General features: G+C 40.7%; 1 protein-coding gene and 1 long non-coding RNA gene across 11 annotated transcripts in view; one reads left to right on the forward strand and one right to left on the reverse strand.

Annotated features, from left to right (window-relative positions):
* LOC117357979 overlaps nucleotides 1-20,601 on the reverse strand; it is a 168,215-nt gene that overhangs the window by 144,517 nt on the left and 3,097 nt on the right. For 5 of the 9 annotated variants that reach the window (XR_004538922.1, XR_004538920.1, XR_004538921.1 and 2 more), the window contains exon 3: nucleotides 18,847-19,145. The exons of the other annotated variants lie outside the window; for them this stretch is intronic. This is a non-coding gene — a long non-coding RNA (uncharacterized LOC117357979). The remainder of the gene's footprint in view (nucleotides 1-18,846; nucleotides 19,146-20,601) is intronic. 9 annotated transcript variants of the gene reach the window in all.
* LOC117357978 (L-gulonolactone oxidase-like) overlaps nucleotides 3,142-20,601 on the forward strand; it is a 186,530-nt gene continuing 169,070 nt past the window's right edge. Inside the window, exon 1 of one of the 2 annotated variants that reach the window (XM_033939279.1) lies at nucleotides 3,142-3,384. In XM_033939279.1, the coding sequence (XP_033795170.1) occupies nucleotides 3,382-3,384 (3 nt within the window). In that variant the 5' untranslated portion in view covers nucleotides 3,142-3,381. Of the gene's footprint in view, nucleotides 3,385-7,436; nucleotides 7,441-20,601 lie in introns of those variants that run through there. The other variant, XM_033939281.1, reaches the window with a different exon arrangement.

Genomic DNA, 20,601 nt, shown 5'->3' on the forward strand with positions numbered 1-20,601 from the left:
CTCCTCCAGTCCTTTAACCATTTTAGTTGCTCTTCTCTGGACCCTTTAGAGTAGTACCGTGCCCTTCTTCATGTACAGCAACCAGTGCTGGACGCAGTATTCCAGGTGGAGGCGTACCATGGCCCAGTACAGTGGCATGATAACCTTCTCCGATCTGTTAATGATCCCCTTCTTAATCATTCCTAGCATTCTGTTTGTCCTTTTCGCCGCCACCGCACATTGCACAAACTGCTTCATTGACTTGTTGACCCGTACTCCCAAGTCTCTTTCCTGGGGGGTCTCTCTGAGTACTGCACCGGACATCCTGTATTCGTGAAAAAGACACAGCGAAAGCTAGAAAGATGCTAGGGTGCTTAGGGAGAGGTTTCATTAGGATTTTTATATACCGCCTATCAAGATTATCTAAGCGGTTTTTTTTACAATCAGGTACTCAAGCATTTTCCCTCTCTGTCCCGGTGGGCTCACAATCTATCTAATGTACCTGGGGCTATGGCCAGGAGGAAAAAGGAGGTATTAATGCCTCTGTATAAGACTCTGGTGAGACCTTATTTAGAATATTGTGTACAATTCTGAAGGCCGCACCTTCAAAAAGTTATAAAAAGGATAGAGTCGGTCCAGAGGAAGGCTACTAAGATGGTGCATGGTCTTCGTGATAAGGCGTATGGGGACAGACTTAAAGATCTCAATCTGTACACTGTGACGGAAAGGCAAGAGAGGGGAGATATGATAGAGTCATTTAAATACCTACATAATATAAATATGCATGAGTCAAGTCTCCTTCATTTGAAAGAAACTCTGCAATGAGAGGACATAGGCTGAAGTTAAGAGCTGATAGGCTCCAGAGTAATCTGAGCAAATACTTTTTAACAGAAAGTGTGGTAGATGCATAGAATAGTCTCCCAGAAGAGGTGGTGGAAACAGAGACTGTGTCTGAATTCAAGAGGGCACGTGAGATCTCTCAGAGAAAGAAAGAGATAATGTTTACTGTGGATGGGCAGACTAGATGGGCCATTTGGCCTTTATCTGCCGTCATGTTTCTGTTTCTATTATGTCAGATCAAAGATGGCTATGTTTTCTATAGCTGAAAAAAACTTTGGAACTCCCTTCTTGGAGTGTTAAGATATGACATTTAAAAACACAACTATTTGAACATACTTTTTTAAAAAATTTTATGAGATTTGAGTTTAAAGATATGGGTGGTTTTCAAGGTTGAGGATGATGAATTTAAATTTCTGATAGTGTTTTATTGAAATCTTTCTACAAATTTAAATACCTTTGTATTTTGGTAACTATGTGTTATTGAGGTGTTTGTTTTAACAATTGTGTTTGTTTAATATGTACACCGCTTAGATTTAAGCGGTTTATAAATTTAAAAAATAAATTAGCATGCGCTAACTGATAACAGAGTTATGCGAGACCAGCAACACCTCCTAACTAGAAGGCAGTAAGGGCCATATTCTGTACTTGGCACCTAAAAAGTTGGCGCTGACTAAAACAATGCTTAGCACGATTCTACAAGGTAGAGCCCAAGAAAAGGATCTGGGTGTTATTGTAGACAATACGATGAAACCTTCTGTCCAATGTGTGGCAGCGGCCAAAAAAAGCAAACAAGATGCTAGGAATTATTAAAAAAGGGATGGTTAACAAGACTAAGGGCTCCTTTTACTAAGGTGCGCTAGCGGTTTTAGCGTGCGCTTTGCGTGCGCTGCATTGCCACGTGCGCTAGACACTAACACCAGCACATAGCGTGGGGTTAGCACGTGCGGCAATGCATCGCGCGCTAAAAACGCAAGCGCATCTTACTAAAAGGAGCCCTAAGAATGTTATAATGCTTCTGGTTGCCGATGGAGGCAAGGGTCATCTTCAAGTTTGCCTGCCTCTGCTTCAAAACCATAACAGGTTCTTCCCCAATCTACCTGTCACACCATTTTAAATTTCCAGGCACCACTTGCACACGTAATGCCTATCTGTTCGCCTTCCCCTCCCTGAAGGGCTGTATCTACAAGAGATTCATTGATAGATCACTGTCATTCCAAGCAGGCAAATGGAATAAATGCCTAACCACCCTCATTTCCAATTTACCCTCCTACCAATCTTTCAGGAAATCAATTAAAACCTATCTCTTTGATAAATTTCTCTGACTCCTTCCTGCCTTGTATGTCTGAAATACCTCCGGATATACCTAACTACTCTCGGCTTACTAATGTAATTTGAAAGTTTTTTCTGTAACATCGCTGTCTGTGTACAGTCTCTTCCTCTGTAAACCACTCTGAACTGCTTGTTGTATTGCGGTATACAAAAATAAAGTTGTTATTATTATTATTATTATATCACTCCCTGGTGTGACCTTATCTGGAGAATTGCATTCATTTCTGGTCTCAATATCTCAAGAAAGATATAGCGGCATTAGAAAAGGTTCAAAGAAGAATGACCAAGAAGATAAAGGGGATGGAACTCCTTTCATAGGATGAAAGACTAAAAAGGTTAGGGCTCTTCAGCTTGGAAAAAAGACAGCTGAGGGGAGATTTAATTGAAGTCTACAAAATCCTGAGTGGAGTAGAATGGGTACAAGTGGATCGATTTTTCACTCCGTCATAAATTACAAAGACTAGGGGGGACACAATGAAGTTACAAGAAAATACTTTTAAAACCAATAGGAGGAAATATTTTTTCACTCATAGAATAGCTAAGCTCTGGAACGCATTGCCAGAGGTTGTAGTAAGAGTGGATAGCTTTCCCTGGAGGGAAAGTCCATAGTCCATTATTGAGAATGACATGGGGGAAGCCACTCCTTACCCTAGATCGGTAGCATGGAATGTTGCTACTCCTTGAGTTTTGGCCAGGTACTAAGGACCTGGACTGACCACCATGAGAACAGGCTACTGGGCTTGATGGACCGTTGGTCTGACCCAGTAAAGCTATTCTTATGTTCTCATGTACTATATTGTTTCTGTATTGTCATATATTTGTCTTCCTTTGTATTATTGTAGAGACATTTGAGAGAGCTGTGAAACATCCAAAAACCTGCAGTGACTGTACATTATTAATGAGCTTCAAGAACCATTAAGATCGTGGATGAGTAATAGTGACGGAAAAAGTTACCTATTACCTGCTTATTTTTGTTAAAAAGAAACAACCCTCTGCTGAGCAAAGTCTCCTGGGCTAGTAGCGTGGAGGCAACGTATAACCTAAGCTGATCTAGCAGTCTTCGAGGGACATTAAAAGTTCAGAAAATCATTTCCTCGGTCTAGTCTAACCTGTGCAGCGGCTCAGCAACAGCAGATTTCTACCATACTTCACTGACCAGAGAGAAAAAAACCCAGCAATCAACCTCTGTTGCTTTACTTTGAGAACAACCCCTAGGCAAGAAGATCCAATAAAATGGTAAGTCCAGTCAGATTTAACCAGTGTCCTTAATTTTTACATTTTTGATTAGGGTCAAGAAAGACTATGGCCTCTTTTTAGTACAGGCTCCGACAGTCATAGGAATTGTCTAAGAACATAAGAACATAAGAAGTTGCCTCCGCTGAGGCAGACCATAGGTCCATCCTGCTCAGCGGTCCGCTCCCGCGGCGGCCCATCAGGCCCATTGCCTGAGCAATGGTCTATACCTATCTGTACCCCCCAATCCCTTTTTCTTCTAGGAATCTATCCAAACCTTCTTTGAAACCATTTAATGTTTTCTTGTCCACAACAGCCTCTGGAAGCGCGTTCCATGCGTCCACCACCCTCTGAGTGAAAAAGAACTTCCTAGCGTTTGTTCTAAACCTGTCCCCTTTCAATTTCTCCAAGTGCCCCCTTGTACTTGTGGTGCCCCTTAATTTAAAAAATCTGTCCCTGTCTACTTTTTCTATGCCCTTCAGGATCTTGAAGGTTTCTATCATGTCTCCTCTAAGTCTTCGCTTTTCCAGGGAGAAAAGTCCCAACTGCTTCAATCTGTTGGTATATGGGAGATTTTCCATTCCCTTTATCAGTTTGGTTGCTCTTCTCTGTACTCCCTCAAGTACCGCCATGTCTTTCTTGAGGTACGGCGACCAGTACTGGACACAGTACTCCAGATGCGGCCGTACCATTGCACGATACAGCGGCATGATGACTTCCTTCGTCCTGGTCGTAATACCCTTCTTAATGATACCCAGCATTCTGTTTGCTTTCCTAGAGGCTGTGGCGCATTGCGCCGATGCCTTCAGTGTTGCGTCTACCATCACTCCCAGGTCTCTCTCCAGGTTACTAACCCCTAGTGATATTCCCCCCATTTTGTATGTGAACATCGGGTTCTTTTTCCCCACGTGCATGACCTTGCATTTCCCCACGTTGAAGCTCATCTGCCACTTTTCGGCCCACTTTTCCAGCTGCGTTAGATCCTTTTGAGATCTAAATCCTGATTGGCAGCTGGAGAGTGCAGTTTGTTTTTCCCCCAAATCCCGGAGTTGTATCAGGACTACTTTCTCTAGGTAAGTTGGAAACTGGTCAGAAGTTAGTACAGTATTTATTCAATTTTCTATACCATTCTCCCAAGGGAGCATAGAATAACATAAGAATAGCCTTACTGGTCCATCAAGCCCAGTAGCCTGTTGTCATGGTGGCCAGTACCTGGCTAAAACCCAAGGTGTAGCAATATTCCATGCTACCAATCCAGGGCAAGCAGTGGCTTCCCCCATGTCTTTCTCAATAACGGACTATGGACTTTTCCTCCAGGAACTTTTCCAAACCTTTCTTAAAACCAGCTACGCTATCTGTTCTTACCACAACATCTGGAATAAGAACATAAGCCACAACCTCCAGCACAAGAACATGGTTTACATGAATTTATTCAGGTACTCAAGCATTTATCCCTCTCTGTCCCGGTGGGCTCACAACCTACCTAATGTACCTGGGGCAATGGGGGGATTAAGTGATTTGCCCAGGGTGACAAGGAGCATCGTGGGTTTGAACCCACAACCTCAGGGTGCTGAGGCTGTTCCTTTAACCTTGCATTACACTCTGGATCCAATGTAGGTGAAACATAGGAATTCTATGAGCGTTGGATTTTTTATCACAGCAGCCTGCAATAACAAAACCTTAACGCAGCTTGATAAAAGGGGGGGGCCTATGCTATTTGAGAGTTCTCTTGAATATTTTGTTATTTCCTGTTTGATTTTGTTTGTTTGTTGTAATTTTATTGTGTATGTTGCCAGTAATAGATTTTTGAATTAAATAAATAAATAAATACTACAAGAAGGCTGAAAAGTTCTCAGCCCAGCCAACCAACTTCCTAAATTCTGAGCATTTTGCCATGGTAGGTAAAAAGAGTATTATCTTATTTCGTTAAATGACAATTTGCAGAAATGAAATTCTATGTTTTGACTTTGTGTCAGATAATTGATTGAACCCTGTCCGTGCCATTTTTTTTCTTGGTTGAGCGGAGAACTTTTCAGTACCCCCCTCAGTTGATTTGGATAATATTTATCTGGCTTGGCTTTTCAAGTGACCCATCAATGATTAGAGAAGATGCTTAATGAGTCAGTGATGCAGTTGTGTCAATTTTCTAAACAGTCAGAGAAGTTTGAAGAATTAGATATGAGAGTAGATGAACTGGGGACTAGGCAGAGGCATGTTGAATCATACATTTCGACTCTGCAGTCTGCTAATGTTGGTGGAATTAGAGATATCCTCATATTTATGATGTAAAAAGAGGCTATTGGAATATATATATGTATTTGCATTGGACATGTGAGGACATGGAAAATGTGGTTAAGAACTGGAATCTGCGTATCCTTAATTTTCCAATGATTAAGTTGCTTTCTCCTGATTTTTTTTTCTTTTTTAGAAAATATTTGAAAGAGGTCTTATCATTGCCTAAAGCTGATCAGATCTCCCTTATTATTTGCCTTTTAAAACTCTAAGCAATCCTTTTACTAAGCTGCGGTAGAAACTGACCATAGCACGCTCCTTACTTGAGTTTTTCCCACTTGCTATGGACATTTTTACTGCAGCAGTAAAAGGCTAATTCTTCCATTTTTGTATCAATGGCAATGCACTAATGTCAAAAAACAAGAAGTAGCTGATATATTCATTTCAAATACATGTGAAAAATCAATCAAGCCTGCAAGTTTGAAGGAATAAAGGCAGTGTTTGGAGAGACCTTACTGTGGACGTCGGAGAGTGGTACTTTGAGGGTTTTCTGAGGAAGCAGCCGTGAAACGCATCAGAACCTAGAGCACCTTATATATTTTCAACTAGTTCACATAAGTGATTCAGTGTGAATTTTCAACTTTATTACTACATCTTCGATACAGTGCAATGATTAAATGAGAAAATGCAGACGTTCATACGCTTGGGCTTGTCCCGTGGTCTGATATCAAGAAATCTCTGAGCAATGAAGAAACAACATTGGTTAATTTTTCACATGTATTGAAGTGAATATATCAGCTACTTCTTGTTTTTTGTGTTTTGCATATGTATTCATTTGAGAAGTAGCACTGTGAGCTTTTGATTTCCCGAGTTTTGGGGGGGGGGGGGGGGTTATGTATGTCACCATTAGCACGTGGCTTTTAAAATAATCTCCGCAAGAGCACTTACCAACATGTATTTTGTAGGTGGTAAGGGCCCACATGATAATCCTTTCTTAATCAGCACAACAGCAATGTGGACATAGTAACTGATTAGTGCTGGAAAATGTATTCTCTGTCCCTAGATGTATCCCCTCCATACAAATATTACAAATATATTTTAGTGCATGGGCAGGATGCTCTGATTTGGAATTTATCATAGGATGCTTAGGGCATCCTGCAGTTTCATAAAAGAGCCCCTTTGTAAAGTGAAAGGGAAGATTATGATTGTTGCAGGTGAAAGCCAATTCGGATGTTACTAAATTTCTTGACCCTTCTCAGGAGGAAATTCAATTATGTGCAACCTTATTGGTCCTTTTTCAATCAGAATTGGATATTAGTTTAAAAAAAAAAATTCAAAAAGTTTTCCTTTATTATGGAAATATTATCCATATGTTTCCTGATATGGCAAAGAGCCATTCAACTGAGGTGAAGATCTTTTCTTCAATTAAAATCAAGAGCGCTTGCAGTGGGAGCTTAATTTTTTATACATTCCGAAGCATATGCCTGATTAAGTATCAACAAACTGATTATACTGTATGTTCTACAAGGGGACACTGAGCAGTTCTCAGCTCAACCAAAAAGTGAATGATATGGAGCTATGAAATCTACAAGTTATTTCATACTTTTCTTGACACCAGAACTTTCCTAAGTTCCATCAGCACCCTCGGATGCACACCATCCGACCCCCAAATTTTGACTTTCAAAAAATATACAAAATATAAATATGTAAGATATATACTGTATATAGTGAAAGAAGTGCTCAGAACCATAAAACTTATACATAGTGAAGACAAGAGATATAAGGAACCATCACCGCACTTCTCTTGTTCCATACCACAATAAAATGGTATTGTCACTTATCTAAATTCTGGTTGTCATGTTTTGATGTCCATATTCAAATGACCATATATTTCAATGTCTTGCACTCCATTTAATATATAATAAATCTCTTTTAAAATTCACCACGGTGAGTCAAGCTATATTATCACATTATATCACAGCTCTCCCCAACTCAGATCTGGGTTTCGCCTGGAGGTTTCATCAGGAGGAGAAGCCTATTACCCCTAAATTAAATTGCATACCATAATCACATATTAAAAACACACTCCATTCACAACACATTATCACTATACCTTTAATTTTTTCATTACCATAATAACGGCTTTAAAACACCATTGATCCACTATGGTGCAAATGAACATCTGATGCTATCGGTGAAGTCATATTTTCCTTTTAGATTCATGCCGTAAAAGTAAGTTCTAATGTTATTGGAAAGTGTTTATATAAGATGAAGTATGTTTTTAATATGCGATTACGTTGGGGAGAGCTATGATATAATGCGATAATACAACTTGAGACTGAGGGAAAATGCTTGAGTACCTGATTGTAAAAACCGCTTAGATAACCTTGATAAGCGGTATATCAAATCCTAATAAACTTGAATAAACTTGAACTCACCGTGGTGAATTTAGATAAGTGACAATACCATTTTATTGTGGTGTGGGTGGTGGTCTTGAACAAGAGAAGTGTGGTGATGGTTCCTTATATCTCTTTTCTTTACTATGTAAGAGTTTTATGGTTCTGAGCATTTTTTTCATTTTATATATATATATATATATATATATATATATATATATAAAATATTTAAATTTTGTATATTTTTTGTAGGTTAATGTTTGAGATGATTTTGAAGTCCTGGTTTTTTGGAATCAATTAACATTAAGGCAAGACTAATTATTTCATTTTTCAAATATTCCCTCTTTTGTAATTTAAGTAATCAAAACGAGGAATGATGGCATCTCTGGGATGGGCCTCCAAGTCCGGTATTTCAAATCAGCATATATTCAATGTCCAGTGACCGTTTATTTGATGCGAAGCATACAGAAATATCATACACTTGGGATGAAGTGTGAAATTAATCAAAACACAGTTGTATTCTGTGGCTTTAGTGGGGGGGGGGGGAGGGTCTCTCCGAGTACTGCACCTGACATCCTGTATTCGTGTATAAGAATTTTGTTACCGACATGCATCACTTTGCACTTATCCATGTTGAACCTCATTTGCCATTTCACAGCCCATTCCTCGAGCGTGTATATGTCTCTTTGTAGGTCTTCGCAATCCTTCTGTGTCCTCACCACTCTAAATAACTTTGTATCGTTTGCAAATTTAATCACCTTGCTCGTCGTACCAATTTCCAGGTCATTTATAAATATGTTGAAGAGCATGGGCCCAAGCACCTATCTCTGCGGCACTCCACTCGTGACGCTTTTCCAGTTCGAGTATTGGCCATTTACCCCCACTCTCTGTTTCCTATCCAGCAACCAGTTTTTAATCCACACTTATTAGGCTTTCACTTCTGGTTTGCAATTTGCTGTTCCATGCTTCTTAGCTAAGTCAGTGTGCGGATGTGGGTGTATATCTAGGTTCCTCTACTCATTGCTATCCCATCCTCATCTAGTCCCCGGATATCATCCCTATGCTGGAGTTCTCTTAAGCAGGTGTCACAGTTTCAAATTTGTTTGTTTTTAATTCTTTATTAATTTTCAAATCAAATACAAAGTCCAACAATATACACTCAATTAATACATAAAACAGCATTTATATCCAAACAAGTATTAATACAAAGTACATTCCACCCCCTCCTAGATATGTGTAGAAATCAATTAGGAATTAAAGGCTTATTCGATAAATCGGTTTTAACAAATACCACTAATGGACCCCATGTTTCTTTAAATTTTTTATTCTGTCCCAATTTAATTTTGTTTTATATATATATATATATATATATATATATATATATATATATATATATATATATAGTGCTCAGATCCACAACCTGTTAGTGTTCAAGTGAACTGAACCACAGAGGCTGCCCTCAGACCATCATCACACATATAGTGTCTGTACCACCACACTTTAACTGCTATTTATATCCGGGCTATTAATAAATAAAGCCACTTATCTTTGGAGGTGGTGGTAAAACTCAGATGGTCACGAAACAGGCAGCTCAGTGGATTTAAAGTGCTAGTGCAACACCATTTAAAAACTCCTGAAGCCGAGAAACACAAGTCTTCCCTCCGACTCGAGTTTCATGACAAACGTGCTTCCTCAGGAGGGGAATTCTTCTAATGGCTCCATTAGTATTAACAATCCATTCTGACCAAACTCAGCAGGCAGCAACTGAAAAAGCCACGCCGCCACCCTCCAATGAATTTATACAAATTTGAAACTGTGACATAAGTGTGTGTATTTGGATAAGCACACACAGTTTAATATCAATTTCTCCCTTAGTGTATATTGTTTAGTAGACTATTGACACATGCAGTGCTTACCGAGAGGTCTGCAGATTAGAAAAGAGCCAAGATTTCTGGATAATGTAGATTATGTCAACAAATGGGATGACATTATATTACATTGCTCACTTGATTTAATGTTTTTGACTATAGACACATTGAGCTTTGTTATAGTTCTTCAGCAAGAAGAGGTACAAGAAAAGCTTGGCTCATTGGGGAATTTAAAGAGTGCCGAGTTGTATCAACAGCATTTAATGGATCATCAGCAATTGAGAAATATAAAAGGGGACAACGGGAGATTAAAATTAAGAAATATAAATTTGACGAATATGACTACACTCGTGGCTATGTATACCCATGGATGGTTAAAGGCAACCAGATGAAGCGAAATAGAAATAGTGAGAAGAAATTATCATTCAAACTGTCTTCTAGTGAATCATCAAGTGAAGATATTAATATGAATAGTTGATAAACTGGAGATTTTTCAGATTCTTTTTTTGCGGTTACCTCAACAGGATACCCCGGAGGTATCAGAACAACAGCCAAACGCACCCAAAAGCAAGCAGACAATATGCAATAATTAACTGGTATTTTCAATTTGTCCTCAAGATGTTTGTCTCAAAAGGAGGAATTTGTGCTCCAGCATGTTCCAACCCCTATATATGATGGTTTTTAACATGAGATACAAATTGCATAGGTTTTTCGTCTATTACGTTGAAGAGCTTTTTTTCAAACAATTAATACTGACTCTCAATTAAATTATCAAGGTATTAAGTCCACTTGAGTTCCCCCTGGTTCCCCTGATTCCTCTGTCATAGCATTTCAACGAGCAATCTTTTCTGAATTACACGGAATTGAGAGGAAAGACTTTAGAACAAATTCCAATTTGTCAGCTCATCAATTTGGGGTAAATTAAAGAAAGATGACAGTATTATTATACAAAGAGCCGACAAGGGAGGGGAAATCATAGTGATGAATTATTCAGATAATCGTCAGAAGGCAATGTTACAGTTGACAAGTGTTAATTACTACTATAAATTAGATTATGATCCAACTATCTCTTTGCAACACGATATTGGAGAAATCCTTATAAATGCTAAATATGAGGGAATTATATCACCAAAAGAATACAAAAGTTTGTGTCAACAGCATCCTAGATCTCCTCTTATTTATTTTATTCCTAAAATACATAAATCAATAAGTAAACTACCTGGTCAACCGATTGTGCTGGGTAGAGATTCCATTTTTAAACTTCTATTACAGAGTGTGGATTAATTTCTTACGCCTATGGTAGCTCAGGCATCCTCTTAAGTGAGGGATTCCTCACATATTTTATAATTGTTAGAGATGGTTGAGGTGCAGACTGAGGAAATTTGGTTTTTTTTGGTTACAGCAGATTTGACGTCTTTATATATGAACATACCGCAGGATCGGGAGATTCAGGTTGTTGCTTAATATTTATCCAATATGGAGTTGCCAATTGAAAATATATATTGTTAAAGATCATAGGGGGAGGGGTGTTGGAAAGAAGGGAAAATGGCGGACCATAGGGAAATGAAGAGAGTGAGTAGAAGAAGGGGAGAGATGCAGGACCCGCAAAAGATGCAGCTACAAAAACCCTTAAGCTGTGCTCCTTCCTGGATTGTGTAGGCAGTAAACCACACATAAGAACATAAGAATTGCCGCTGCTGGATCAGACCAGTGGTTCATTGTGCCCAGCAGTCCGCTCATGCGGCAGCCCATAGGTCAAAGACCAGTGCCCTACTTGAGACTAGCCTTCCCTGTGTACGTTCTGGTTCAGCAGGAACTTGTCTAACTTTGTCTTGAAACCCTGGAGGGTGCTTTCCCCTATAACAGACTCCGGAAGAGCGTTCCAGATTTCTACCACTCTTTGGGTGAAGAAGAACTTCCTTACGTTTGTACAGAATCTATCCCTTTTTAACTTTAGAGGGTGCCCTCTCGTTCTCTCTACCTTGGAGAGAGTGAACAACCTGTCTTTATCTACTAAGTCTATTCCCTTCAGTATTTTGAATGTTTCGATCATATCCCCTCTCTATCTCCTCTTTTCAAGGGAGAAGAGGTCCAGTTTCTCTAGACTCTCACTGTACAGCAGCTCCTCCAGTCCCTTAACTATTTTTGTTGCTCTTCACTGGACCCTTTCGAGCAGTACTATGTCCTTTTTCATGTACGGTGACCTGTGTTGGATGCAGTATTCTAGGTGGGGGCACATCATTGCCTAGTACAGCGGCATGATAACCTTCCCCGATCTGTTTGTGATCCCCTTTTTAATCATTCCTAGCATTCTGTTCGCCCTTTTCGCAGACAGTTTCATTGACTTGTCTACAAGTACACCCAGGTCTCTTTCCGGGGGTGGGGGTGGGGGGTGTCTCTCCGAGTACTGCACCTGACATCCTGTATTCGTGTATATATATTTTGTTACCGACATGCATCACTTTGCACTTATCCATGTTGAACCTCATTTGCCATTTCACAGCCCATTCCTTGAGCGTGTATATGTCTCTTTGTAGGTCTTCGCAATCCTTCTGTGTCCTCACCACTCTAAATAACTTTGTATCGTTTGCAAATTTAATCACCTTGCTCTTCGTACCAATTTCCAGGTCATTTATAAATATGTTGAAGAGCACGGGCCCGAGCACCTATCTCTGCGGCACTCCACTTGTGACGTTTTTCCAGTTTGAGTATTGGCCATTTACCCCCACATCTCTGTTTCCTATCCAGCAACCAGTTTTTAATCCACACTTATTAGGCTTTCACTTCTGGTTTGCAATTTGCTGCTCCATGCTTCTTAGCTAAGTCAGTGTGCGGATATGGGTGTATATCTAGGTTCCCCTACTCATTGCTATCCAATCCTTATCTAGTCCATGGATATCATCCCTATGCTGGAGTTCTCTTAAGCAGGTGGTTGCTGAACTTCTAGGCTGTGTCATGCTGAAGTCTCTTGGAAGCTTTTCCTTGGCTCTGAAGCCTCCTGTCCTCCCAAGAGCTATCTTCTTCCCTGGTCACTCCTAGGAAGCTTTCTCCCTAGCTAGGCCCCTAGTGCTGATAGCAACCTGGAGACCTTCTCCCTTAATGTGTCACTAATGCCAATAGCACCTCAGAGGCCTTCTTTATCAATGGGACATTAGAGCTGATTGCGCCCTAGAGGCTTCCTCCCTCACTGAGTCTTCACGAGGAGTCTCTTCGAGTTTGCCTGCTGGGGTTCATGATTACCAACCCTAGCATGGCTCTGCAATCATCAATGACAGGGTTACCCACTAGAGGGCTACCTCTGCTCTTCCCAGCCCTAGGAACAGATAGTGCTTCCACAGGCCATTTTCTTCTATCCTGAGCCACTCCCAAAGGTCTCAGTATCCAAAAGTTAAAGTAATAAAGTCTCAGTGTCAGGTAAGGCATGAAAGCTAAACTGATTAATATTCAATATCTTCCGAGACTCTAAAAAACCCATCAATTGGTTATACACCACTTTTTCCAATACTTATACAAAAAAAATGGTAGAGATGATGAGATAGGTCTATAATTCTCAAGTAAGTTAACATTAAGGATAGATTCTTTAACAATGACTACTTTTTTCAAAGAATCCAGGACAATTCCTTTGGATAATGATTAATTAAAACACATTTTAAAAATAAAAGATAACTGACAAACATTTCGGATGGACTACATTCTTTCAGCCTAGGACTAAAAGTGCCCTCTGCCTACCACTACTGGAATAGAAAACACTGCCATATTATACAAAATGTTCTTACAACTAAAATCCAAATGGACCATAAGACAAAAATCAGATTAAGTCCATGCAAAGTCCACATGGAGGAGCACACAAAGGAGTGGTCCTTTGCTGCACTACGAGGGGACACTGAATGAAGATACAGAGAAATACTTTTAAAACCAATAGGAGGAAATATTTTTTCACTCAGAGAAGAGTTAAGCACTGAAACGCATTACCAGAGGTTGTGGTAAGAGCGGATAGCGTAACTGATTTCAAGAAAGGTTTGGACAATTTCCTGGAGGAAAAGTCCATAGTCTGTTATTGAGAAAGACATGGGGGAAGCCACTGCTTACCCTGGATCGGTAGCATGGAATGTTGCTACTCCTTGGGTTTTGGCCAGGTACTAGAAACCTGGATTGGCCACAGTGAGAACGGGCTAGTGGGCTTGATGGACCATTGGTCTGACCCAATAAGGTTATTCTTATGTTTATTATTTATTTAGAAATTTAGATACCGCATAAATACTCTGTTGGTGCAACAAGGATGCATGTGACTCATCGATGCATGATGCCTCCAGCATCAGCCTCAGAGTTTATGAGTTCTGCGTACTCTACTGAAGTCAGCAGAGGGCAGAGTCAATGATCTGTTCTGAGATCCAAATGCAGATCTTAACAGGAAAAAATGTATGGTTGGTAATAAGATGCACAGGCCACAATGCTCATCAAGGCAGCTGGTAGACAGTTTCTCTGGCCTCTTTCCTTTGATGTTGGCCTCCGAGTTTTATGAGCTCAGCGCACACCACTGATGCCAGCAGGGGGCGGAGTTAGTAACGGTCTGCGCTGTGGTCCAAGTTCAGATCTTAACTGGAGAAAAGGTATGATTGATAAGAAGGTAGATCACAATGCGAACCAAAGCGGCTAGCAGATCAGATGAGAGTTTCCCTTAATAAGCCATTATAGACCTTGTCATCCTCTATTATGACTGTTAACGGTCTAGGAGCTTAGACCTTAAGCTTAAGCCTTCGGGGCACCACTGTGCTTATATCCTCATATGTGTATCTGCATAGCACTGGGTATATCTAGTGTCACTTGAAATGTTAACTAGTACCAACAGTTGAAAAGCGCTGTCTTGAATAAAGCTCAGCCCTAACTCGGTGAACTAGAAACTAAAAGCACCGCAAATTTCCTGGAGGTTTGAAAGTTTTAAATGTTCATTAATCATTTAAAACACAATTTGATATGTATAGAATTTTTTTTTCTTTCTCTCTCTTAGCAGAAAAAGCAATAGTTCTTCATGGCTTCTGTGTTCATCCCTAATAGCGCATTACAGAGCTGAGGGACTGGCAGCAGTTACATTGCAACAATCACTTTATATTCAGCTGCTCGTATCATTCTGAAGAAAGTCGTATTCAATCATTTTGAACTTGAGTGCTTGTCAGATCGATCAGATCTGAAAAGTCATAGTCAATTGATGTGACATCATGCCAGTTAAGCGTGTCATGTTGGAAGAAAAAAAAAGACTAAAAGAATCTGGGCTCATCTTTGTGCTTTTAAAAAAGCAATTCTATGTTCCGGGATTGTTTACTGTGTTCACGGACCTCTCCTGCCTTTCCATCCTAACTTGACTAACATTCTTGTATCACATATAGACTAAAAGAGATAAACTGAGGGCAATATCCAAAGGTTTTAAATAGAGCAGTAAGAGGAGCAATTTTCTCTATGGTTCTAGTGATGCTTCAGGTCAACAATTTCCTTGATGGAAATATTTTCTTATATTTCACCACAGCTCATCTGTTGCTCTTTATGTTGTGGCCTGCTATGGCACCACAGATTTGTATGCCATCTTAAAATCAGAAGCTGTGTAAAAGTAGAAAGTAAAGCACTGGATTGTATTCACACAGTAAAGGGTAAGAACTCTGTTAATAATTATGAAAACTTATTGGTAAGCTGTTAGGAGTTCTGAAACAGAAAGCATCAAGGTTTAATGGGAGTGTGTAGTGCAGTGGTTAGAGCTACAGCTTTGGCACCCTGAGGTTGTGGGTTCAAATCCCACACTGCTCCTTGTAACCCTGGGCAAGTCACTTATTCCCCATTGCCCCATGTACATTAGATAGAGTGGGAGCCCGCCAGGACAGTTAGGAAATAATGTTTGAGTACCTGCATAATTTATAATCTGCATAGAATTGTAGAATATGCAGAATATAAATGATTATTTAAAAAATAAATAAAAAATGGCTGATCCAGATTTTGTGATCTAGATCCTGGATTTTTCTGATTTGGGATTAGGTTTTCATATTTTTGTTCAATCTGACCTCTGATTGTAGAGCTGATTCAGAATTGGGTGAACATTGATGTAAAAAGGCCTTGCCCACATATTACATGAACCCACACTATTTAATAAGTATAGGGACTGTTCAAGATTATTAAATGTTAAAAATAATATGTAGCGTTCTCCCTTAGCAGAGGGATCAAAATCCTGCCTGAATATGAAGGGTTGAGTGAGAAGAGAATCAAGAATTAGTAATATATAGACACGCCCTTAATTGAAAGGAGTCTAGAAAGTGAGGTGTAGCAAAACTTAGGAGTCCTCATGCTCACTTCCTTCTTGCCTCATCTTCTATGCTAAGTGAAATGGTGTGGTGGCTGTGTTAGTCCATTTTTCAAGGCAATATATAGAAATAAAACAAAAAGCTAAAGAAAATAAGGTAATACCTTTTTTTATTGGACCAATTCAATGCTTTGAAAGCTCATCATAAAAGGCACTGTTAGTCATAAGAACATAAGAATTGCCGCTGCTGGGTCAGACCAGTGGTCCATCGTGTCCAGCAGTCTGCTCATGCGGCGGCCCTTAGGTCAAAGACCAGTGCCCTATTTGAGTCTAGCCTTACTTGCGTATGTTCTGTTTCAGTAGGAACTTATCCAACTATGTCTTGAAACCCATGAAGGGTGCTTTCCCCTATAACAGCCTCCGGAAGAGCATTCCAGATTTCTACCACTCTCTGGGTGAAGAAGAACTTCCTTATTTCCTTTGTTTTATTTCTATATATTATCTTCTATGCTGAGACAATGGTTAGGGTCTAAGACAGGGGTGTCAAACTCAATCACAGAAGGGGCCGAAATCTAAAACACAGGCTAAGTCGAGGGCCAAATTTTCTATTAAAGATCCTCACCCTGAGACACCTGTGACATGGCCAGGCACTTCTGTGGAGCGCCCTGCTGCAACCTAGCTTTTACACTGGGACTGGGTCCTTCTGCCTACAAATGGGTACTGAGGCACCATGGTGAGGACTGGGGCTGCATCACTGGGACTGGGGCTGCACAGTCAGGCACTTAGATGCGACACAGTCACTGAGGACTACATAAACCGACCAGGCGGGCCGGATTTGGCACCCCCTCCCCCCCTGGGCCTTGTGTTTGACATATGTGGTCTAAGAGGTATGAATGCTCTGCCCAGGCCTTCAATGCTTGGCTGAACTCAGGAGTTCTGAAGAGGATACTGAAAGCTGAAAGGACCAAAGCAGGGAGGACAGGGTGTCTCTGGAGAATCTCTTTTCTTGTCTTTCCATATGGGTTTTGTTAGGGAGTCATAGGAAGGAATGTCCTGCATAAATGACTACTGAGTGTGATGTTTCAGGACTTTTCAGGAGATTCATTGTTGTTTCTATTATCCACTGGTCTGCATCCAGGATTTGCAGATAACAAGACAATGAACAGTTCGGTTCCTTAGCATAGTGTTTCAGCAGATAGAGGGCAAAGAAGGATAAAGGCCCTGGTTGTTGTGTGTCTAGCTATATCTAGAATCTGTCTATTATGAATATTTTGCACTGTGAATGCCAGTATTTCTTATGGCCTGCTGAATTGTGAATCTTTTTATTTTGATTTTTGGACCGTGTAATTTTTTTACTTTGTACTAACATAATTTTCCTGTAGTAAAGGATAGTATGTTTACATTGGAAAAATGGTCCTCGACCTGGCAGCTGGGCTTCAACGCTAGGAAATGTAAGGTTATGCACCTCGGTAGCGGTAATCCATGCAGAAATTACACCTTGAATGGAGAAACTTTTAGTACTTCGGCAGAACGAGATTTAGGAGTAATCATCAGTGCAGACATGAAAACTGCCAATCAAGTGGAGAAGGCTTCATCTAAAGCAAGGCAGATGATGGGATGTATCAATAGAAGTTTCGTCAGCAGGAAGCCTGAAGTCATAATGCCATTGTACAGAACCATGGTGAGACCTCACCTGGAATACTGTGTACAATTCTGGAGGCCACATTACCGTAAAGATGTGTTCAGAATCGAGTTGGTTCAACGGATGGCCACCAGGAGGATCTCGGGGCTCAAGGGTCTCTCGTAAGAAGAGAGACTAAACAAATTGCAGCTCTACACTCTGGAAGAATGTAGGGAGAGGGGAGACATGATTGAGACATTTAAATACATCATAGGACATATCAAGGTGGAAAATGATATCTTCCTTCTCAGGGGACCCTCGGCCACTAGAGGGCATCCGCTCAAACTCAGGGGCGGGAAATTTCACGGTGACATCAGGAAGTATTTCTTCACAGAAAGAATGGTTGACCGTTGGAATAAGCTTCCAGCGCAGGTGATCGAGGCCAGCAGCGTGCTGGACTTTAAGAATAAATGGGATACCTTTGTGGGATCCCTACAAGGGTCGAACTGAAAAATCGGTCACTAGGTATAGACTTAAGAGGATGGGTCAGCAGACTTGATGGGCTGATCGAGACTAGCATCGTGCTGGATTCTAAGAATAAATGGGATGCCTATGGGGATCCCTACAAAGGTCGATCTGAAGAATTGGTCACTAGGTATAGACTTAAGAGGAAGGGTCAATAGGGTGGGCAGACTTGATGGGCTATAGCCCTTTTCTGCCATCATCTTTCTATGTTTCTATGTTTCTAATTTTTGAATGGCTCCAACTACTGTAAGTAATATATTTCTCCAACTGAACTGGGACTTGTGCTAATCACCTGAGAACCCTGGGGCCTTGAAAGACAGATAGTTTTCCTATTCACAGAGCAAGCATGAGGAACCTGTGTGCTATACTTATCACAAACATGCCCTTAAATACTACTAGTTGTGCAAAAAAAGGGGTTACAAACAAATATATGTTGAATAAAAAAAAAAAAAAGAGGGACAGAAAGAGAGACCCTTGTTGAGCCATTGAAACAGTTAAAAATAGGTGAGAGAAATGATAGCTGACTTGATAAAAGCTTACATGGATGATTCTCCAAAACGAGGGATTGCTGAAACCAGCTGTCTGCATACAACCTGCTAGATCAGGGGTGTCCAACCTGTGGCCCGAGGGCCGCATGCGGCCCCTTGAAGTATTTTGTGCGGCCCCGGTCAAGGGCGATGCAATGTTTTCCTCTGCTGCCCCCCGGGTGTTTATCATCTTGCTGGCTCCCTCTTCTGTCTTGCTGCAGCATTTGCACATTTGTGCGGCTCCAGAAAAATTATTTTCGGCCAATGCGGCCCAGGGAGCTAGATTATCAAGAGATTTCCTCCATTCAGTATCTATGATAAAAATATTGATAAAGGAAATTCTACTACTGAAAACAGTAACAGAACAGAAATAGCATAACTGGGAAGAAGTGATAGTCACTACTAGTAGGGCAAACAGGACAAAATGAATGGTCTAGGAATCATAGAAACATAGAAATATGATGTCAGATAAAGGCCGAATGGCCCATCCAGTCTGCTCATCCACAACATCCACTATCTCCTCATCTACCTAAGAGATCCCACATGCCTGTCCCATGCTTTCTTGAATTCAGATACAGGTATTTTTTCTTCACTTAATTGTGCATGAGGTGAGTCTCTTTCATTTGAATGGAAGCTCCGGAACGAGAGGGCATAGGATAACAGGCTCAGGCATACTCTAACAAAATACTTTTTTTACAGAAAGGTGGTAGATGCATGAAATAGTCTCCCGGTAGAGGTGGTGGAGACAAAGACTGTGTCTGAATTCAGAAAGCGAGGGAGAGGCATGTGGGATATCTTAGGGAGAGGAGATAATGGATGCTGCAGATGGGCAGACTGGATGGGCCATTTGGCCTTTATCTGCCATCATGTTTCTATGTTTCTAAAAAAAAAAAAAAAAAATACAACCTCCCTAAACCCTACACATATCCTGTCTGTCTGTCCAAATTAGATTGTAAGCTCTTCTGAGCAGGGACCTTCTATTACATATCAAATGTACAGCGCTGCATATGCCTTTCAGTGCTATAGAAATGACAAATAGTAGTAATAGTAGGTCATCCACAGCTGTACCTGTTCTTTTTTCCAGTCTCCATCTTTTTCTGTAGTACCCTGCTCTTGAACATAACATAAGAATAGCCTTACTGGGTCAGACCAATGGTCCATCAAGCCCAGTAACCCATTCTCACGGTGGCCAATCCAGGTCACTAATACCTGACCAAAACCCAAAGAACATAAGAATTGCCGCTACTGGGTCAGACCAGTGGTCCATCTTACCCAGCAGTCCGCTCACCAACGCTCTAAATGAGTCCAGCCTCACCTGCGTACGTTCCAGTTTAGCAGGAACTTGTCCAACTTTGTCTTGAATCCCTGGAGGGTGTTTCCCCCTATAACAGACTCCGGAAGAGCGTAGCAACATCCCATGCTACCGATCCAGGGCAAGCAGAGGCTTCCCCCATGTCTTAATAACAGACTGGAGAGGAGAGTGTGACACTGTGGTTGGAGTTACAGCCTCAGCACCCTGGGTTTGTGGGTTCAAACCCACACTGCTCCTTGTGACCCTGGACAAGTCACTTAATCCTCCACTGACCCAGGTACATTAGATAGATTGTGAGCCCACAGGGACAGGTAGGGAAGATGCTCAATAACAGACTATGGACTCTCCTCCAGAAAATTGTCTACTCTAAACCCTTCATAAAACCAGCTACACTATCTGCTCTTACCACAATCTCTGGTTTTAAAAGTATTTCTCTGTAACTTCATTGAGTGTCCC

The sequence above is a fragment of the Geotrypetes seraphini genome, chromosome 3, assembly GCF_902459505.1.
Source record: "Geotrypetes seraphini chromosome 3, aGeoSer1.1, whole genome shotgun sequence".
Taxonomy (NCBI): Eukaryota; Metazoa; Chordata; class Amphibia; order Gymnophiona; family Dermophiidae; genus Geotrypetes; species Geotrypetes seraphini.